The 15,835-nt window shown below is 44.8% G+C and overlaps 1 protein-coding gene across 1 annotated transcript in view; it reads right to left on the bottom strand.

Moving 5' to 3' along the window:
* The window catches only part of UNC45B (unc-45 myosin chaperone B), a 56,817-nt gene extending 50,548 nt beyond the window's left edge, over positions 1-6,269 (bottom strand). Inside the window, exons 1-4 of the mRNA XM_078679611.1 lie at positions 6,102-6,269; positions 2,633-2,669; positions 1,958-2,133; positions 102-191 (exon numbers count right to left, since the gene is read on the bottom strand). Coding sequence (XP_078535737.1) covers positions 102-191; positions 1,958-2,133; positions 2,633-2,669; positions 6,102-6,263 — 465 coding nt within the window. The 5' untranslated portion in view covers positions 6,264-6,269. The remainder of the gene's footprint in view (positions 1-101; positions 192-1,957; positions 2,134-2,632; positions 2,670-6,101) is intronic.
* Between the last annotated feature and the right edge of the window lie 9,566 nt (positions 6,270-15,835).

The raw sequence follows: 15,835 nt of genomic DNA, 5'->3' as shown, positions 1-15,835 counted from the left end.
TCTGATGTCAGGGGTAGCAATAACAATGACAAGTGCATTCATTTCCCTTCCATGCCCAGGTGAAACCATAATGGTGCCGCTTGGCCCCGCCTCGGGCTCACCTTCTCTCTTTTATCTTTCTCGCTGTTCTCTTCCAGCAGGATGTCAAACATTCTCTGCACCCTGGAGTCCGTGGAGAACTGCACCCGAAGCTGTGTTGAGGGACAGAAGACGGGGAGGAACTTGTGAGCATGATGGGACCCAAGAAGTATGCACACCAGCTTTCATTGTTTCAAACAGTGCAAAGATATGTCTGTTTCACCAGGACAGATGATACTGATACACTAATGCTAAACCAATGTCCAAAAGAAGGCTGCAGATGGTTAGGAACTATCAAAACTGGAAATGGCTCATGGTGCCCGGAAGGAATAGGACACGCACTAACGTTCTGTACAGTGACTACTTGGTAGATTTCTACATTTTCTGACTGCCATAAAAATCAAGCTTAACACCACCAAACTCACTATTCCAAATGCAAGACCCTCGTCTTCACCATGAAGAAAAGCACTGAAAAACAGAAGACCATGCACCGGTTTAGCCATGCAACATCCTTATGCTCACCCACCACACACCAGCCACCCATTACAGACAGCCAAGACTGACCAAACCTCTCTTCTCTCCATACATAACTCAGCACCCTGGCAAATTCAAGAGACTAAACACATTGTGTTGACTACATCCTGAGCATGCTGAACACAAACTAGATAATCAGTGTCAACACCCATGTCCCTTAGCGCTTGTCCTAAACAAAGCAAATGCTCTCAACACCGACAGCAAGCAAGCAAAGAAACAAGAAAGGAAATGGCCCAAAACCCAACTTGAAGATAACCTGGCAAATCGACACTCTGCAGCACGTGCAAGAACCTCGCTCATCATTACAGCCAAAGTGACCTATTTTCAGACCATGATCTTGGATATGCAAAGCCACAATCAAAATCATTGAACACTGGGGCATCCCAAAAGCCAACCCATCAATGCTCATCTCGGCGGAAAACTGTAATTCTGTCTTCAATACAGTTACCAAAGGCAGTCAGAACATCAAAAACATCAAGGTAAACACTAACAACCCCCATCCCAACAAATTCACCTCCTTCAAAACTTACACTAACTCGGACCTCTCTGACCTCCTTTCTTCCCTCAAAGCCAAGCCACCACATACACGCATGACATCCTCTGCTTCAATGGAGGCAGGCTAGCCCCGCTGCTAAACCTAACCAATGCTTCCCTGGTTCTTGCTTTGTCCCTCAGCACACTCAAAACTGGTCAAATCCGCCAGCTGCTGAAAACAGCCAGTCTTTACGCCAAACATCAAATAAATGAGGACTACCACTGATGCATATAGATATGTTTCTGTCACATCCATGTCGCAAAGTTGGTGCAGAGAGTTGGAGAATCGTTTGCTGTAAGTTGTCGTGAAGTTGATACCATTTAATAGCCTGCTTTAAGTAATACAGCAAGACCTAATATGACTGCCAGGAAACGGACCTCCCAGTATTCTTATTGATAACATAAAACTACGATACTAACATAAAAAAATCTATATTTCCTAGTGACATTAATGGTTATCACCTAGGATGCAAACATAGTGTATGCCACACCACAATTGTTTTTTATTAAGTGTAACTTAAGTTCTTGGGACTGGAACAGCGCCTCTGTTAATAGCGGGCATAACATCAAATACGTTTTACCAAATAAACACATAACATTGACTTCAACACAGCCATTACCTCTACCTGCAATGGCAAGCAGCTTTAACGGTTTTGGCGTTGATATAAAGGTTTTGTTGACACGAAGGTGTCCCCTCACTGCACTGATGAGAACAGCTCAATTCCAGAGGCATGTCTGGAAGTGAAATAATCATCAGTTCCCAGGACCTCCAATGACAAGGAACACGTGGGACCCTTTAAATAGCGCCTACCTGTTCTTGGATGTGGGTGCCTAGTCGTCGTAGAGTATCTTGGAAGGTTTTGTTTTTGGGCTCAATGGTGGCACACCTCTGGACATCTCTGAAGGCTTGGTCGAGCTTTCCCAGTTTTTCCAGGGCCTGGCAGCGCCGGAAGAGGGCTTTGACATCTGAGGGATCCACGTCAAGAGCTAGGAAGGGAAACATTGCCTTTGAGTGTTGGCTATTGTTTCTCTACTAAACATTATAAAAGCACATTGTGATCAACAGAACTATAGTCGCTCAAGTGAGAACTCATATTTATCTTGTCTACCACTGGCTTCAGATCCTTAAATGAAACACTAGGAATCATGCATTACAATTCCTCTTCATCTCCAGTATTTTATTTCTTTTTTCAGTGCTAACACGCTTTCACAGGCCCACTTTGTAGCTATTATTTTTTAGAACTCGTACTCTTTTTTTAACCTTGACTTTGAATATACCTGGTCATTACGAACACTGTTGACAGTCCAGACCCCTCACCTACAAATCATTGATTTCAGGTGTGCTAGTCTAGAACACTGCAAAAGTCTAGGACTGGGAATAGTGTCCATGATAAATTTGAGGGACGGGGGTCACCCTAGTTTTATCATAGGTAAAATTATGTTTACCTCATTAAATAACTCAAGCATAAACCTCCTCTCTGCTTACCTTTTGATGCATCTGTCGCTGCCTGCAAATAGCTTTCCTGTGAAATCAGAGAAAAATGAGGTTAAACACCACCAGAAATAAACACATCAATTCAACAAGTCAGGGGCTTTGGAAATACGAACCTCAAACAGAATCCAACAAGAAACACACCCTTGAAGGTCTTGGATAAATTGTCCTTAACTACTGTCTAGTCCTGAGACAGTGATCCAGCAGAGCATTTTTGTTTAATTACCTAAACATGTTTGTATTAAACTACGCAGTACATGTTAAAATGATGATTTTGAACCACCATATCGAATGTGGAATATATTATTATGGAACATTCAAAGGTGGGAGACTTGGGGTCCGACCTGTGAACACGCACTTTGCAGAGAGATGGCAAAATCTACTGTAGACATTGAACATAAACCTCACAGGGGAGGTTTTCACCCATCCCTGTGCCGGGTACCCTGCAGGGGGTGGTATTCACTGAATGGAAGGGAAGTAAGGGGGTGGGAGTACAGTTTTTGAAGAGGAGGTTTTCAGAAACGATAGGTGTTTAGCATGAGGATGGGCAGGCCAGAGAAATGATGTGAGTGCTGCAGCAATTGGGCCATCAGCCTGCCAGTCGGAAGCTTGCAGAAATGGGTTGAGTGCAGCCTGTCAAAGGGAAGCTTGCAGTGTGGTGTTGAGCCTGTGAAGGAGGAAGATGCAGAAGAGTTTGGACTGCATCTTGTGAATAGGATGCTTAACAATAAGGTGGTCATTCAGCCTGTGGAAGGAAACCTTCAGCACGAAGTTGGAGTACAATCTATGGGCGGGTAGCCCGGTCAGTCGAATTATTTTGCTCATTTTTGGTTTGTTGTTGTAGAAAAATGATAACTGTCATTCCTATGTTCAGTTCAAATGCACATGTTTGTTGACTCTATTCTCCTTCTTTGTCTACCTTGTGAGTTACGTTCTGATGTTACTGTTTTGTACTTTATGTTCGTGGGATTATTGAAACATTCCCAATGATAATATTGAATTAATTTGTATTCATAAAATGATCTTTAAAAGAACTTACGTGTACACTGAGGGGTATATTATCAAGGGGTTTATCTCCGCTTTTTTGGCTTTAAAAGCCAAGAAAGCGGAGATAAAATTATCTCCCTATTACCAAGCTGTCGCTAACACCAGTTAGTGACAGCTAATAGGAGATAGCGACCATCTTGGGCCCCGCTTTGCATGTCAGTGATATTTATCACTAATGACATGCAAAGTGGGCGTGCCAAGATGTTAGCGACTGGAAACAGTCGCTAACATCGCTATCTCCTATTACCAACTTTTGGAGATATTCGCGCTAAGCGCGAATATCTCCAAAAGCTAACACCTGCCCTGAGCAGTTCTTCACCATGTTATCCAATGGGAGGTGGATAACATGGCTAAGAGAATTTGCTCGATAATGCATGAATATCGCTGACTTTTCAGCGATATTCATGCATTGCGGCCGTTTTTTATCGCATTTGCGATAAACCTTGCTAATAGCAAGGTTTATCTGCGATAAAAATCGCCGATGTGCGGCGATAATTTTTGTCTCTAAACAAGTTAGAGACAAAAATTATCGCTAGTTGTTGGTAATATACCCCTGAGTCTCTAATATCATGTCTGTGTCTGATTGGGTCTAACATATACTTAGATCGATTGTTGCCTATGGGTTCTTCCTTCCATTATTGTATTTTACCTGCCCTAGGATAACTGACTTGCTCTTGGTTTACTAGCGCCATAGTCATAAGGGCAGTGGAGGTGGGGCCATGAAAGTTCATATTTAGAATCTATTGCTTCTAATAACTACCATGCAATGCAATGGAATAGTGTAATCAATAAGGTGAAATGTGCTGCATTATGCAAAAATACAAATATATATATATTCCAACTGCAACCCGTTCATAATAAAACAGGCTTCGACTCAGCACAGGATCCAATTTTAAACCGCCATGTTTAATCCGGTAAAGCAGCCATTGTGACGCGTTTCAGCGGAGGCCCCGGCCTTTTGCACACGTCGGGCGCAATATTGATTTTAGTATTTAAGCTCTAAAACAGAACACGTGATGCATAGATATAGAAATGCAACTCTTTCAACTTTATAACTACAACATTTAAACAGTTTTTGTCAAGTTTTTGTTAATGCATCATATTTTGACCAACAGCAACAATTACATCTTGCAAGTGCATAAAATCCTATGATTGCAAGTTTGATGCTTACTTAGCCAAGAGGACCTCCGGTTAAATACTCAATATATATATATTGAACGTGTGTTGGAGCTAAGCAGCAGTGGACCCTTTAACCCCCTCTCAACCTCCTCTCCCTCGCCCCCGCCCGGCCAGCAGACTGGCACAGATCAGAAATGCAAAAACAAAAGGTTTTAAAGCGAGCGTGGTCTGACTGGACGCACCTCAAACCCCATTTGTTTGGCATTTTTTGTTTTTAAAGAGCCGAAGCGCCTGCACGAAACATGGTCGGCCCAGCCCTCGGCTGCAATACCAGTCCATACCCTCCCAGCCTCTGGGGAAACGCCTGGTGTCCAACAGGGGCAGTCCAAGGCTGGTTTGAAACAGGTCTTGGCCTCACACCCCAGGGCATTCACTGCCCACATTATGGATGTAGAAGGAGCCGCGGCTCTTAACCAAGACCAGAGTGTGGACAACTGAGATTGTGCCCAGTACAGTGTTTATGGAATGGACAGCAGTTACCAGCGCTCCATTGGGAGCCCAGCTCGATACTAAAACTTTTTTCCAAATGCATATTTCTAAATTGAATATTTCTAAAATCTTATTGTCGGTCGATTGACCTAGTAGGCTAGTAGTGGATTACTTCAGGGATCTGTGTTTGATCTCGTGGTCACAGGTTCGAGTCCCTACAGATCCAATCGGCCTTTCTTCCTTCTGAGATTGATGAAAAGTGTTTCACTGAGTTGGGTAACAATGAAAATCTGTTATTATTGTGGCAAGAGGCCCAAGGGTGAACCTGCACTTTGCAAATGCATGTGATGTTAAAGGCAAAAGTGCTAGTGCATGAGGAGTATCAATTAAAGAGCTGCCTCTTTCTCTTTCTCTCTTCTACACTCTCTTTACCTCCCTCCTGCTCTGTGTGTTCCTATAGGGGACTCGTATGCCCTGAATTTTTGCTGCAGGGGAACTTTTTCACGTAAGAAACCCAGGTATAATCTCTGCTGACAGGACAGTCCCCCCCGCCCCCCAAAAAAAGGATAACTCCTGCATCCGCTTTCGGCTCCCTCCGTTTGAGAGCATGGCCCAGATTTCCTAACACTTTGTTCCTGGTTTGTATCACAAAACTCACAAAAGTGACTCAAACTGGTGTAAAGTGTTGAATTGTGAGTCACTTTTACAGAGCTGTGGCTCTCAGAGGATAGGACATCTTGACTTGGTAACAGACAGGCCAACACCAGGACTGATCTCCGAGCATTCACCCCATCCTCTGAGTCCTCACCTTCTTCAGGAAGCAGGCGGCCCTGTTCTTGTACAGCACGGCCTGCACCTTCTTGTCCTTTATGAGGCCCAGCGCCTTGGTGTAGCTCTGGATGGCATTGTCGTAGTCGTTGGCTTGGAAGAACTTATTGCCCTCCTCCTTCAGCTGCACAGGGTCTTCCATCTGAAAGAGAAGAGGAGACGGTGACTGAGTGAGATTGAAAGGACTGAACCTCAGTAAGACCTTCGGCCCAATCCTAGATCTGTGCATCTCTTCTGGGGCCTGCAGTATCCATCAGAAGGTGCTACTGAATGTGACTAGTTCATCAAGAAGCCTGGTTCTCTGAGCACAGAGCTGTATCCTTGTTTCTTCCTTTTCCATACAACCTACTACATTCTAGACGCAAACTAGTTGTACTCTGCTGATCATGCCGATGTATTGTTGGGACAGTGTGGGGATGGTCCTTGTCTTACACGGGCTATAACTTCGGAGTTATAGCGATGACAGCTCTTTGTATGACTACACAAATGATCCTGTAATAATGAAATATTTCAACAAAACAGAAAATACTTAACAAGGACTCTTTGCTTGTAAGTTGATGTAGAGACGATGTGTATGTCTTGAGCAGCAGTTCCAAAGGTGTGCTTTACGCATGCAGCTGCAGTCAGTGCACTGATGAGCTCTGCATTGCAGTGCACTGATAATGCGTGCACAGGTTCATCCGGGGCCAGATGAAAGGATCCTACAGGGGACTGGTAATTTTTATTGATTTTGAACCTTTTACTGTTGCAATTATGGAGCATCACTTGTGAATGCGGCAAGACTTTTCACTTTAGCAATAACATGTTCCGACTAGAAATGTATTTCCTGAGCTTGATTGACGGGTTAAGTGACAGGGCCAAAATATGTTCACTACAATATGCCTGCTCGCTTAAAGCTCATGCTTGTGAGACTGCTGACCTACTGAATATTGGTGACAGCTGGGATGGCTTATACGACCAGACAATGCTAACTTTAAATTAAGAAGGCAGCAAAGCTCTGCTGAGTTACTTACCCTTCCCAAGTCAGTGGGTCTCAAACTTGTTTCTGAACCTAATGAACAGAAATACATTAGTTTAATTTTTATGTCTCCACTTTTTTTAGGTCTGGTGTTAGCCAAAGCATTTTGCTTTTACTAAATGTATGTACTGAATGTATGTATGTATAAAATATACTTATTTTAAGGGATTTCTGTCTGCTCTTTTCATCCATTGGTCTGTTGTTGTGCCAGTCACATTTTATTTCCACTCACAGGCAGCGATCCGACTGAGGTCTGAACATTAACTCTATAAAGTCTGCACACATTCTATCGACAAAAAACACACGTCTGCATCCTTATCCCCAAAACAAAGAGTCAACCCGTCTCGCGCATTTCTTAAATAGAATACACATTATTTGAGGCGCGCGTTTCACGAAAGGATTGAAAGAAATAAAATACCTTATCAGCGAGGCGGCCCCGTATCTCTCTCTCTCTCGTACTCCCAGAGCCTGCTCTCGGGGGTCTCCCCGCAGCACATGGCGGCGGCGCCCTATCAGCTGTCACTCTCCTGACCTTATATGGGCCGGCTGCTGGCATCTCGACCCCTTCACCTGTCACCGTCACCTGTCACACGGTGCAGGCCCGGTCCACGTGCTTCTGCAGGGTGCAGGGGAGGGGCACCCCAGCCTATACTATACCCTTTACATTTCCTAAACCTCACCCCCCCCCAACTCTCCCACCACCCTATGCCCCCCAAGCCTCCAGCTTGAGGCCTGTCGCTGCATTTTGAAATTTTAAGAAAAATACCCATATATTGTATTTTCCTTCTGTGATGGTAAATTTCCCTGCAGGTCTGCTATCTATCTCTGATTTGAAGTTAGTCCAGTTCTAGAAGTGACAGATTTTGCCTAATTGTGTAACCGACTCTGTTTTAAACTAAAAGAACACCCGCCTTGCTTGGCGGCCCTTATCCCCACCGGCAGCATAAAGCAAGAAGTTTCATCCTCGCTGCAGCAATGGAACTTCTCTCGAGGGGGGGTTGGGGTGGGGAGGACTGGAGTATATTTATTTGTAATCCTTCCTTTAAGGATCCAATTCTCAGTTAGGGTGACCAGAAGTCCCGGATTTTCCTGGACAGTCCCAGTTTTTCACCAGCTGTCCTGGCAGATTTCGGCAATTTTAGCCCATGTCCCGGTTTTAGGCGGGTTGACTGAAAACAGTGAGAGACACTTTTTTTGGTTGTTCTAACACTGTGCTAGTTAGCAGCTGCTAAAAGTAAGCAATTTAATTAATAGGGATGTTGTTGCTTGTAGAAATTACATTTTATTCATTTTCTTAATGCATCTTCTGTGATCCTATGTTGATGAGAGCTGTCATTCTGTGCTATTCTATGGATTAAAAATTGTAGTCCTTCTTCTCTTTTTCCAAAATGTCCCGATTTTTGGTTCTCAAGATCTGGCTACAGTTCACCAAATCGCAGCAAGTGTTGAAGGTGACAAGGAAGGGGAGGGCTGGCAGGGAGTGAGGGGAGCGCATTGGGGAGACAAAATGAGTGCCCCCCGAGAAAACAACCAGTCGGGGGGGAAGAGGGGGCAGTGGTGGGGGAGCCTGGAGGGGGGGCAGCAAAACGAACCACCGCTGCTGACAAGCAGCTAGTGACGGTGAGAGAGAACGCCTAACAGGGCTCCTGAATGAGGGTGGCACCGGATGTAAAGGATGGGCACCGAATGTGTGGAGAATATATATGGATCACCAGCCGCCCAACTACCCCAACGAGAATTTGTTAGGAGGGAACTTAGCAGCAAGCAGTGAAGAACGGTGCCGCCCTCCAGGGTCGGAAAGACCTATATGGCAGCCTGGCAGTGCCAGATGCGCTGGCCTGACAAATCAGTGTGTGGGCCAGTTATTTAACAGTGTGTGGGACTGGGCTACGGCCAGGTGGGCCCGTTTTACTGTTGATTTCACTGAGATTACCACATACATTGCCGGCAGCAAACACAAATGCAAGCAGGCTCCCATACCCAACAAAATACACATACAGAGTATTTACGTACGCTCAAAACTGGCCTGATTTGCAAATGTGGGTCACTTTCTGACCTATCTGGTTTGCTAATTGGGACCACTTTTATTTTGGTGACCTGGCTTATTTTTTTCGCCAGTACAACCCTGCTGCTACCCTCAACATTTTAAACATGTGTAACACTAAGGCGAGTAATGCAAGCTACCCACCACACGCATTCAAACGTGGGAGCCTGACTGGAGCTTGGTGACTTAGGAACAGCTTCAAATAACACTGTTGTAGTAAGCCACTGCTAGCCAGAGCTCGAATCGGGGGTACACGCAGGTACAAGGCGTCCACCCACTATTTTTACAGGGTGGACGCTGTCCCCCCTGCAAGACGTTAGGCCCCACAGAAATATGTTGAACTTGTCCCAGTGTAAGACACCGCACACGTTTAGCAGCACCTGTACATTGTTTGCTTTCCATTCCCAGCAGCAACGTGCTGAGCCTTTTTTCACCTCGAGCTGGGCCGAAGTTAAGGGGCCGTGTGGCCTCCTTTTGTATGTATATGATGTCTGGGGGCCGCCTGGAACCTCACACTTAAATGTAAATGCCACAGAGGGAAACAAAGGCACACAGCTTACCTTCTCTTCACAGGTACTTAAGAGAGGCATGCTTTTGCCTTTGTTCTGTCCCTGTACAGTATATAAATGCAGACACTGTAAGACTGTTAGATGGGTTAGTCTGTCCCAGTATTTACACGAATAATTTAAATAGCACTATTGTATTACTTTACAGGGATTTTCCATCTTTAGACAAGACAGACCGAAAGGGAGAGGCGGAGGAGTTGCATTAATACTGAAAAGCAGTTTTTCCTGTCATACTTTCAACTTAGACCCCTTAAAAGACACCGAAGGTCTTGGTTTCTCAATCAAACTTAACGAATCCTCGTTCTTCTCAGGTGGACTTATTTATCGCCCACCCGGTAATTCCTCCAGGTTCCTAGATACACTGAGCGACACTCTGGGTCATCTTCTACTTAGATACCCTCATTTCACTCTACTTGGGGATTTTAACCTTCACCTTGAGTCCAAATCCGACCAACAGGCTAACAACTTTCTACAGACCCTAGAAATATTCAACCTTCAGCAAAGTGTTACCTTGCCCACTCACGCACTTGGACATACACTCGACGGGGTATGTTCCAACTTTCCCTCTCTCAGTACCCTACCCCCTGTCCCTCAAATATGGACGGATCATAGTCTGATCCCGTTCCACATTAAAACCTTACGCTCACAAACTTCCAGTAAATCCAACTCGCACTTTGACAATTCCGTCAACTGGAAAAAGATGCAAGAAGCTTTCGTACTTAACCCTATCTCCCAATCTCAGGTCCACACTCTCACTGGAGACGTTGAATACGACGCAAATCTTTTCCACAGATGGATCTCTCAATAAATCAGAGCACGGGACCCCCCAAATCGCCCCCGAAGAACAGACAAAAAACCCAAAACTAATGCCCCCTGGTTTACATCTGACGTAGCCACATCCCATCTATCTTGTAGAAAAGCCGAACGTAAGTGGCGTAGAACGTATGACAATGCTGACCGATTATCATATATTCAACTAAGAAAAAGTTACCACTCCAACATAAAATCAGCTAAAAAAATCTTTTACATTAACGCTATTAAAGATTCCAATCAGAAACAAAAAACACTGTTCTCAATAGTGAAATCGTTCACCCAGCCCAAAGCATTACAATCTGAAATACCCCCATCTTAAGACCTATGTAACAAAATAGCTGACTATTTCGAGGAAAAAATCAACGCCATTCAAAAAAACTTTACCCCTCCCCAAGCAACCCAAATCTCAAGCGATTTGCCTCAAAAAGTAACCCCAGGGGGAAGTCTGAAAAGTTTCTCTCCGGTTAGCTTAGACCAAACCAGAGAAGTTATCTTGGCGTGCAAATCTGGGTCGCCCTCCGACCCCTGTCCCCCCAAAATTCTCCACCAACTCATCGATGTGGTGAATCCTATAATTAACAACATTGTTAATTCTTCTCTTTGCACGGGTTCTGTCCCTCGCCTGTGGAAACAGGGAATAGTTAAACCCCTGATGGAGAAAGCCAACAAACCCCCGTCCGACCTCACCAATCTTCGGCCTATCTCGCTCCTCCCAGCCTTGGGAAAAATTACAGAACAAATGGTATACAGAGAACTCAAAAAATATCTTGAAGCGCACAATATACTCCATCCGCAACAATCTGGTTTTCGCCCTAATCATTCTACCGAAACGGCACTGATCGAACTTACAGACTCGATAAAAATGCTCCAAGACCAGAAGAAGAACGTCGTCCTCATTCTCCTAGACCTCACCGCTGTGTTCGACACTATCTCTCATGCCATCCTGATTAGCAGACTGGTAGATATAGGTATCTCCGATGTGGCCTTATCTTGGATAAAATCCTTTCTAACCGACAGATCCCAAACTATCGCTCTTGGTCCCTTCCACTCCAAAGAGAAGAGAGTTTCCTCGGGGGTCCCCCAGGGCTCTATCCTGAGCCCCCTCCTCTTTAACATCTACCTTATTCTTCTCATATCCCTGATTGAGTCATTCGGCATACTTGTAACATCGTATGCCGATGACACACAACTCATCGTAACCTTAGAGGAAAACTCAACCATTGCAGAGCTAAACCTCAAAAACTGCCTGAAAGCTGTCTTCCAATGGATGGATATAAACCATCTTAAATGCAACTCCAGCAAAACGGAGATCCTCCCCATGGGAAAAAATACCATCTTCTGCCCAGCCCTCTGGTGGCCAGAAAACTCTGCTGCCCCCCCCAGACCGTAACTACTGCAAGGAACCTCGGTGTCCTGTTTGACACCGATTTATCCTTTGACCATCACGTCAGGACCGTAGCGGGCCGATGCTTCGGAATTATAAAATCCCTAAAAAAATTCTTCGACTTTTTACCGTTAGATTCTAGGAAAACGGTAACAGTGGCCCTAATAATTTCACGCTTGGACTACTGTAATAGTCTCCTTGGAGCTAAAAAGGCCACACTTAACAAGCTCCAAAGTGTTCTTCACACCGCAGCCCGACTTGTCCTAAAGCTGCCCAGGAAATCATCTATCTCCGCAGCTTTGAGATCCCTACACTGGCTCCCACTTCACAAGAGAATATTCTTCAAGATGCTGATTGTCGCCTTCCGGGCTTTCAATAGCTCCGGCCCATTATACCTTACCAAACGCTTCCCTCACTACAACCCGACCAGATCTCTCCGCTCCTCCCATGACAATCTCATCCTTCCTGCCAGGTTCAACATGAAGACAAAAGGTGGCAAAACCTTACACCACTTGGCCACAAAGGCCTGGAACCTCATGCCCAAAAATCTGAGATTTCAAACCCAAGAAAAACAATTCAGAAAATCGCTAAAAACCTGGATCTTTAACCTTACGGACGACTACACCAAGGCCGCCATATAAACCCCTCACCCACTAGTAAATGACCTGATCCTCTACCTGGAAATTCAGCGCCATGATGCTCCTTCCGGAGCGACCGTTGCGCTCTACAAATACCCTCACAAATTCACAAATTCACTTTTATAGCGCTTTGTCGTGACGTCATGAGGTCATTTGCATACTGTCTTACTTGGTCAGTCCCCCCCACTTCTTTTTATAGGACTTGTGCCCTGCTGCTACCCTTCCATAAAGGCACTAGACATTTTCTTTTTTTTTTCTTTTTTTGCAACCTTATATCTATGCTTCCCTCTTCACAACATGACTGCTAGTGCTTTAAATGGGAAATAATAATTTCCAAATACAAATACAAATACTCTCCAAATTGAGTGGTAGACTATGGGTGGTGTTTGAGGGCGGAGTTAGAGGTGAAGCTTGGGGGCGGGGCTAGGGGAGCACATTTAAAGGAATCGAGACATTTCGAGGCAGATTTACAAGCCCCTTGCGCCTCTTTTGCGCCGCCGTTGCGTCACTTTTGTGACGCAGCAGCGGCGCAAAAGATGCACCATGGTGCGGGGTATTAGCAACGTGACGCATCTGGGAGATGCATCACGTTGTAAAGCCCTGCGCCATAAGGAGGTGTTCCTGCGCAGGGGGGGCGTTCCTGCGCAGGAACGCCTCCTAAAAGTGGTTGAGTGAAATCTACAAGATTTCACTCAGTCACTTTTAGGCCAATGCTGCGTCAAAACCCTGCGCCTGCTTGAAGCAGGCGCAAGGATTGACGTAGCATTAACAAGATAGGGCCCCCCAGAGCATTGCTGGAGCTGCGTCGCGCTTGCGACGAAACTCCAGCAATGCGTCACTTTTACGGCACAGATGCGTGACGCATCCATGGTGGTGGAGCCGTGACGCACAATAAGTAGCGCATCCCTGCTGATATGCAGAGATGAGCCACTTATTGTAAATATTCCCCTTCATATTTTTCCATTATGTACAATAGCAAATAGTGTGGGCTCTTTAAAAAGAAACCGTGAAATTGCACACAGCAATCTTGCATACAAGCACACACAGAAACATACAAGCACTCATGCAAACACAGCGTTTTGTTGGCTATGTAAGGTGCTGGCGGGGCTGTGCTTCCCGCAGAGCAGGGGTAGGAGTGATGGCACACTCAAAAGTGCTCAAGATGGTTTGGCCGGCCGTCTTGGGCCAGCCAAACAGTCATGTGCACTTTGCACGCTCTCCACCCACTGTAATGCACAGCGGGGTGGAGAACATGCCCAGGCTTCCAGTCCCTCTCTGAGTGCCGAACCACGGCACCCAGACCAGTCCTAACACTGCTATAACGCTGCATTGTGATCGGTTATGGAAATCTGGGAGCCTCTGTGCGTCTGGTTTCCTGCAACAGTAGATGACTGATGAGAGCCAGCTGCCAGGAAGGTAAGTTCTTTTTTATTCTTTTTTGTTTTCCCTTTGTATTTTTTTCTTTTTTTTGTAACCCCCCACCCCACCACTACTGCACGGTAGTAGCCATACTGTTAGTTAACACCAGAACAGGACAATGGTAGATTGTCAGAGTGCAGCCCAAAAATGGACAGACTAATCCATTGTCAGCTAGTGAGCAGCAACTACGCTACAGTATATAGCCATACTACTAAGTTTGCCTTGCTACCCTGTGAGTACTCTCTTTGGCCAAGGAGAAGTTCTGGTACTCAAAGACAAACAATCCAGAAGTGCTGGTACTCTGTACCGGTGAGTACTGGCACATTTAAAGCACTGATCACTGCTGATTTAAGACTACTGCTTACTTAGGATTTTCACTCCAGACATCATCAAGAGGGCCCCTACGTGGAATGTGGCTAATTGTGGAATACAGCTTTTCTTTCATCAGTGTAGGTTAGAAAAATGCTCAGTCAACATTGGCATTGGTGATAAAAAAGCATGCAGAAACCTAGCCATCCTAGGGGGTGTGTGTTCAAAAAAGAAAGCACAAAGGTGAAACTATGGGTGAGAATGTGAAACAGGAGGTAAGAAAGAGAGGGACGTGGATCAGAGAAGGTAAAGTGTAGGTAGGCTGGCCTGTTTTCAGTTTCTATTTTTGGTAAATTCTGGTGTTTTTTTTTCAGTGTTTTCAATATCTTAAAAAACAGTTGTTCTCAGTGGTTACACATTTTCACGCCACTAAAAACAACAGAAAAAGTGTTTTTCCTGTGTTTATGGAACATCATTGCTTGCTTTCTGCACTGAAAGAACATGCTATATAGACAGTGTACGTATAGTGTATATGAGGTCCAAAGAGATTTTTGCAAATTAATCTTATTGTAGTACACAATACAAATAAAATACTTCTTCAGTGACTCTTTGTTCATGTGCGCTTTCCTTCCCATGTAAACTTCTGTGAAAAGGCCCTCTCAGCATTCATATCCCCTTGGGCTGAGAATCATCAGCTATGGGACACAGTTGGGATGACTCTTTCTTTGATGCCACATAAAGCACAACATGATAAATATTTGCGTTTTAGTTCCTAGGCATAAGAAAACAGTGCACCAGGATGAACTAAAAAGTCAATAGGATCCCTCATTAAATCTGAAGATTGTAAAGATGCTTTCAGCATACCATCAAACAAGTGGCAAGGATCTCCTACAGGGAATCACTTCAGCTCGGGTATCAATTTTGACAGGTCATCGCACAAATTTTTTATATACAATCTCTGTTGAACTTAGAAAGAACCTTTTTTGCAGAGCATAACAAGTGACACTGCGTTCCATGTTTTCCAAAAGTCTGGTGTAACTTTTTCACCACTGTCCCAGATGCTTGGTGATATATATACTTGTCACTATACCTTGCATTTAATGTTTAAAGTAACAACAAAGAAGGAGTACCCCCTAAGGGAGAGGAAAACAGCAATTAGCTATTTCTAGGTTAGCACAATGTGCCCCAAACCGTTTGTCGGACAGTACTAGTCCTTTAAGAAGACCCCTCACTCACCAACCTAGTTGGTGACATGCTTCATCATTGGGGTCCCACCCCATAGGCTGAGTGCCTATAGGGTGTGCTGCGACACCTGACTACAGTGGAGCGGGATATTGTTTCTTTTTTTATATGTGCTTACAAATACTGTGAGAGGGTTTATTAAAAAAGGGCCAGTACTACTCCGTTCAAGGCTTTATTCTTGAGTGTCTGAACCCTTGTAAAACCACGGTGGCACCTGTGCCTAGTTAGGAAGGCTTTGGTGTCTCGAGAAGTGTGATACTTAAAATTATTAAAAATAGCAA

Source organism: Lissotriton helveticus, chromosome 3_1 (assembly GCF_964261635.1).
Source record: "Lissotriton helveticus chromosome 3_1, aLisHel1.1, whole genome shotgun sequence".
Lineage (NCBI taxonomy): Eukaryota > Metazoa > Chordata > Amphibia > Caudata > Salamandridae > Lissotriton > Lissotriton helveticus.
This window is presented reverse-complemented; position numbering and strand designations above follow the sequence as displayed.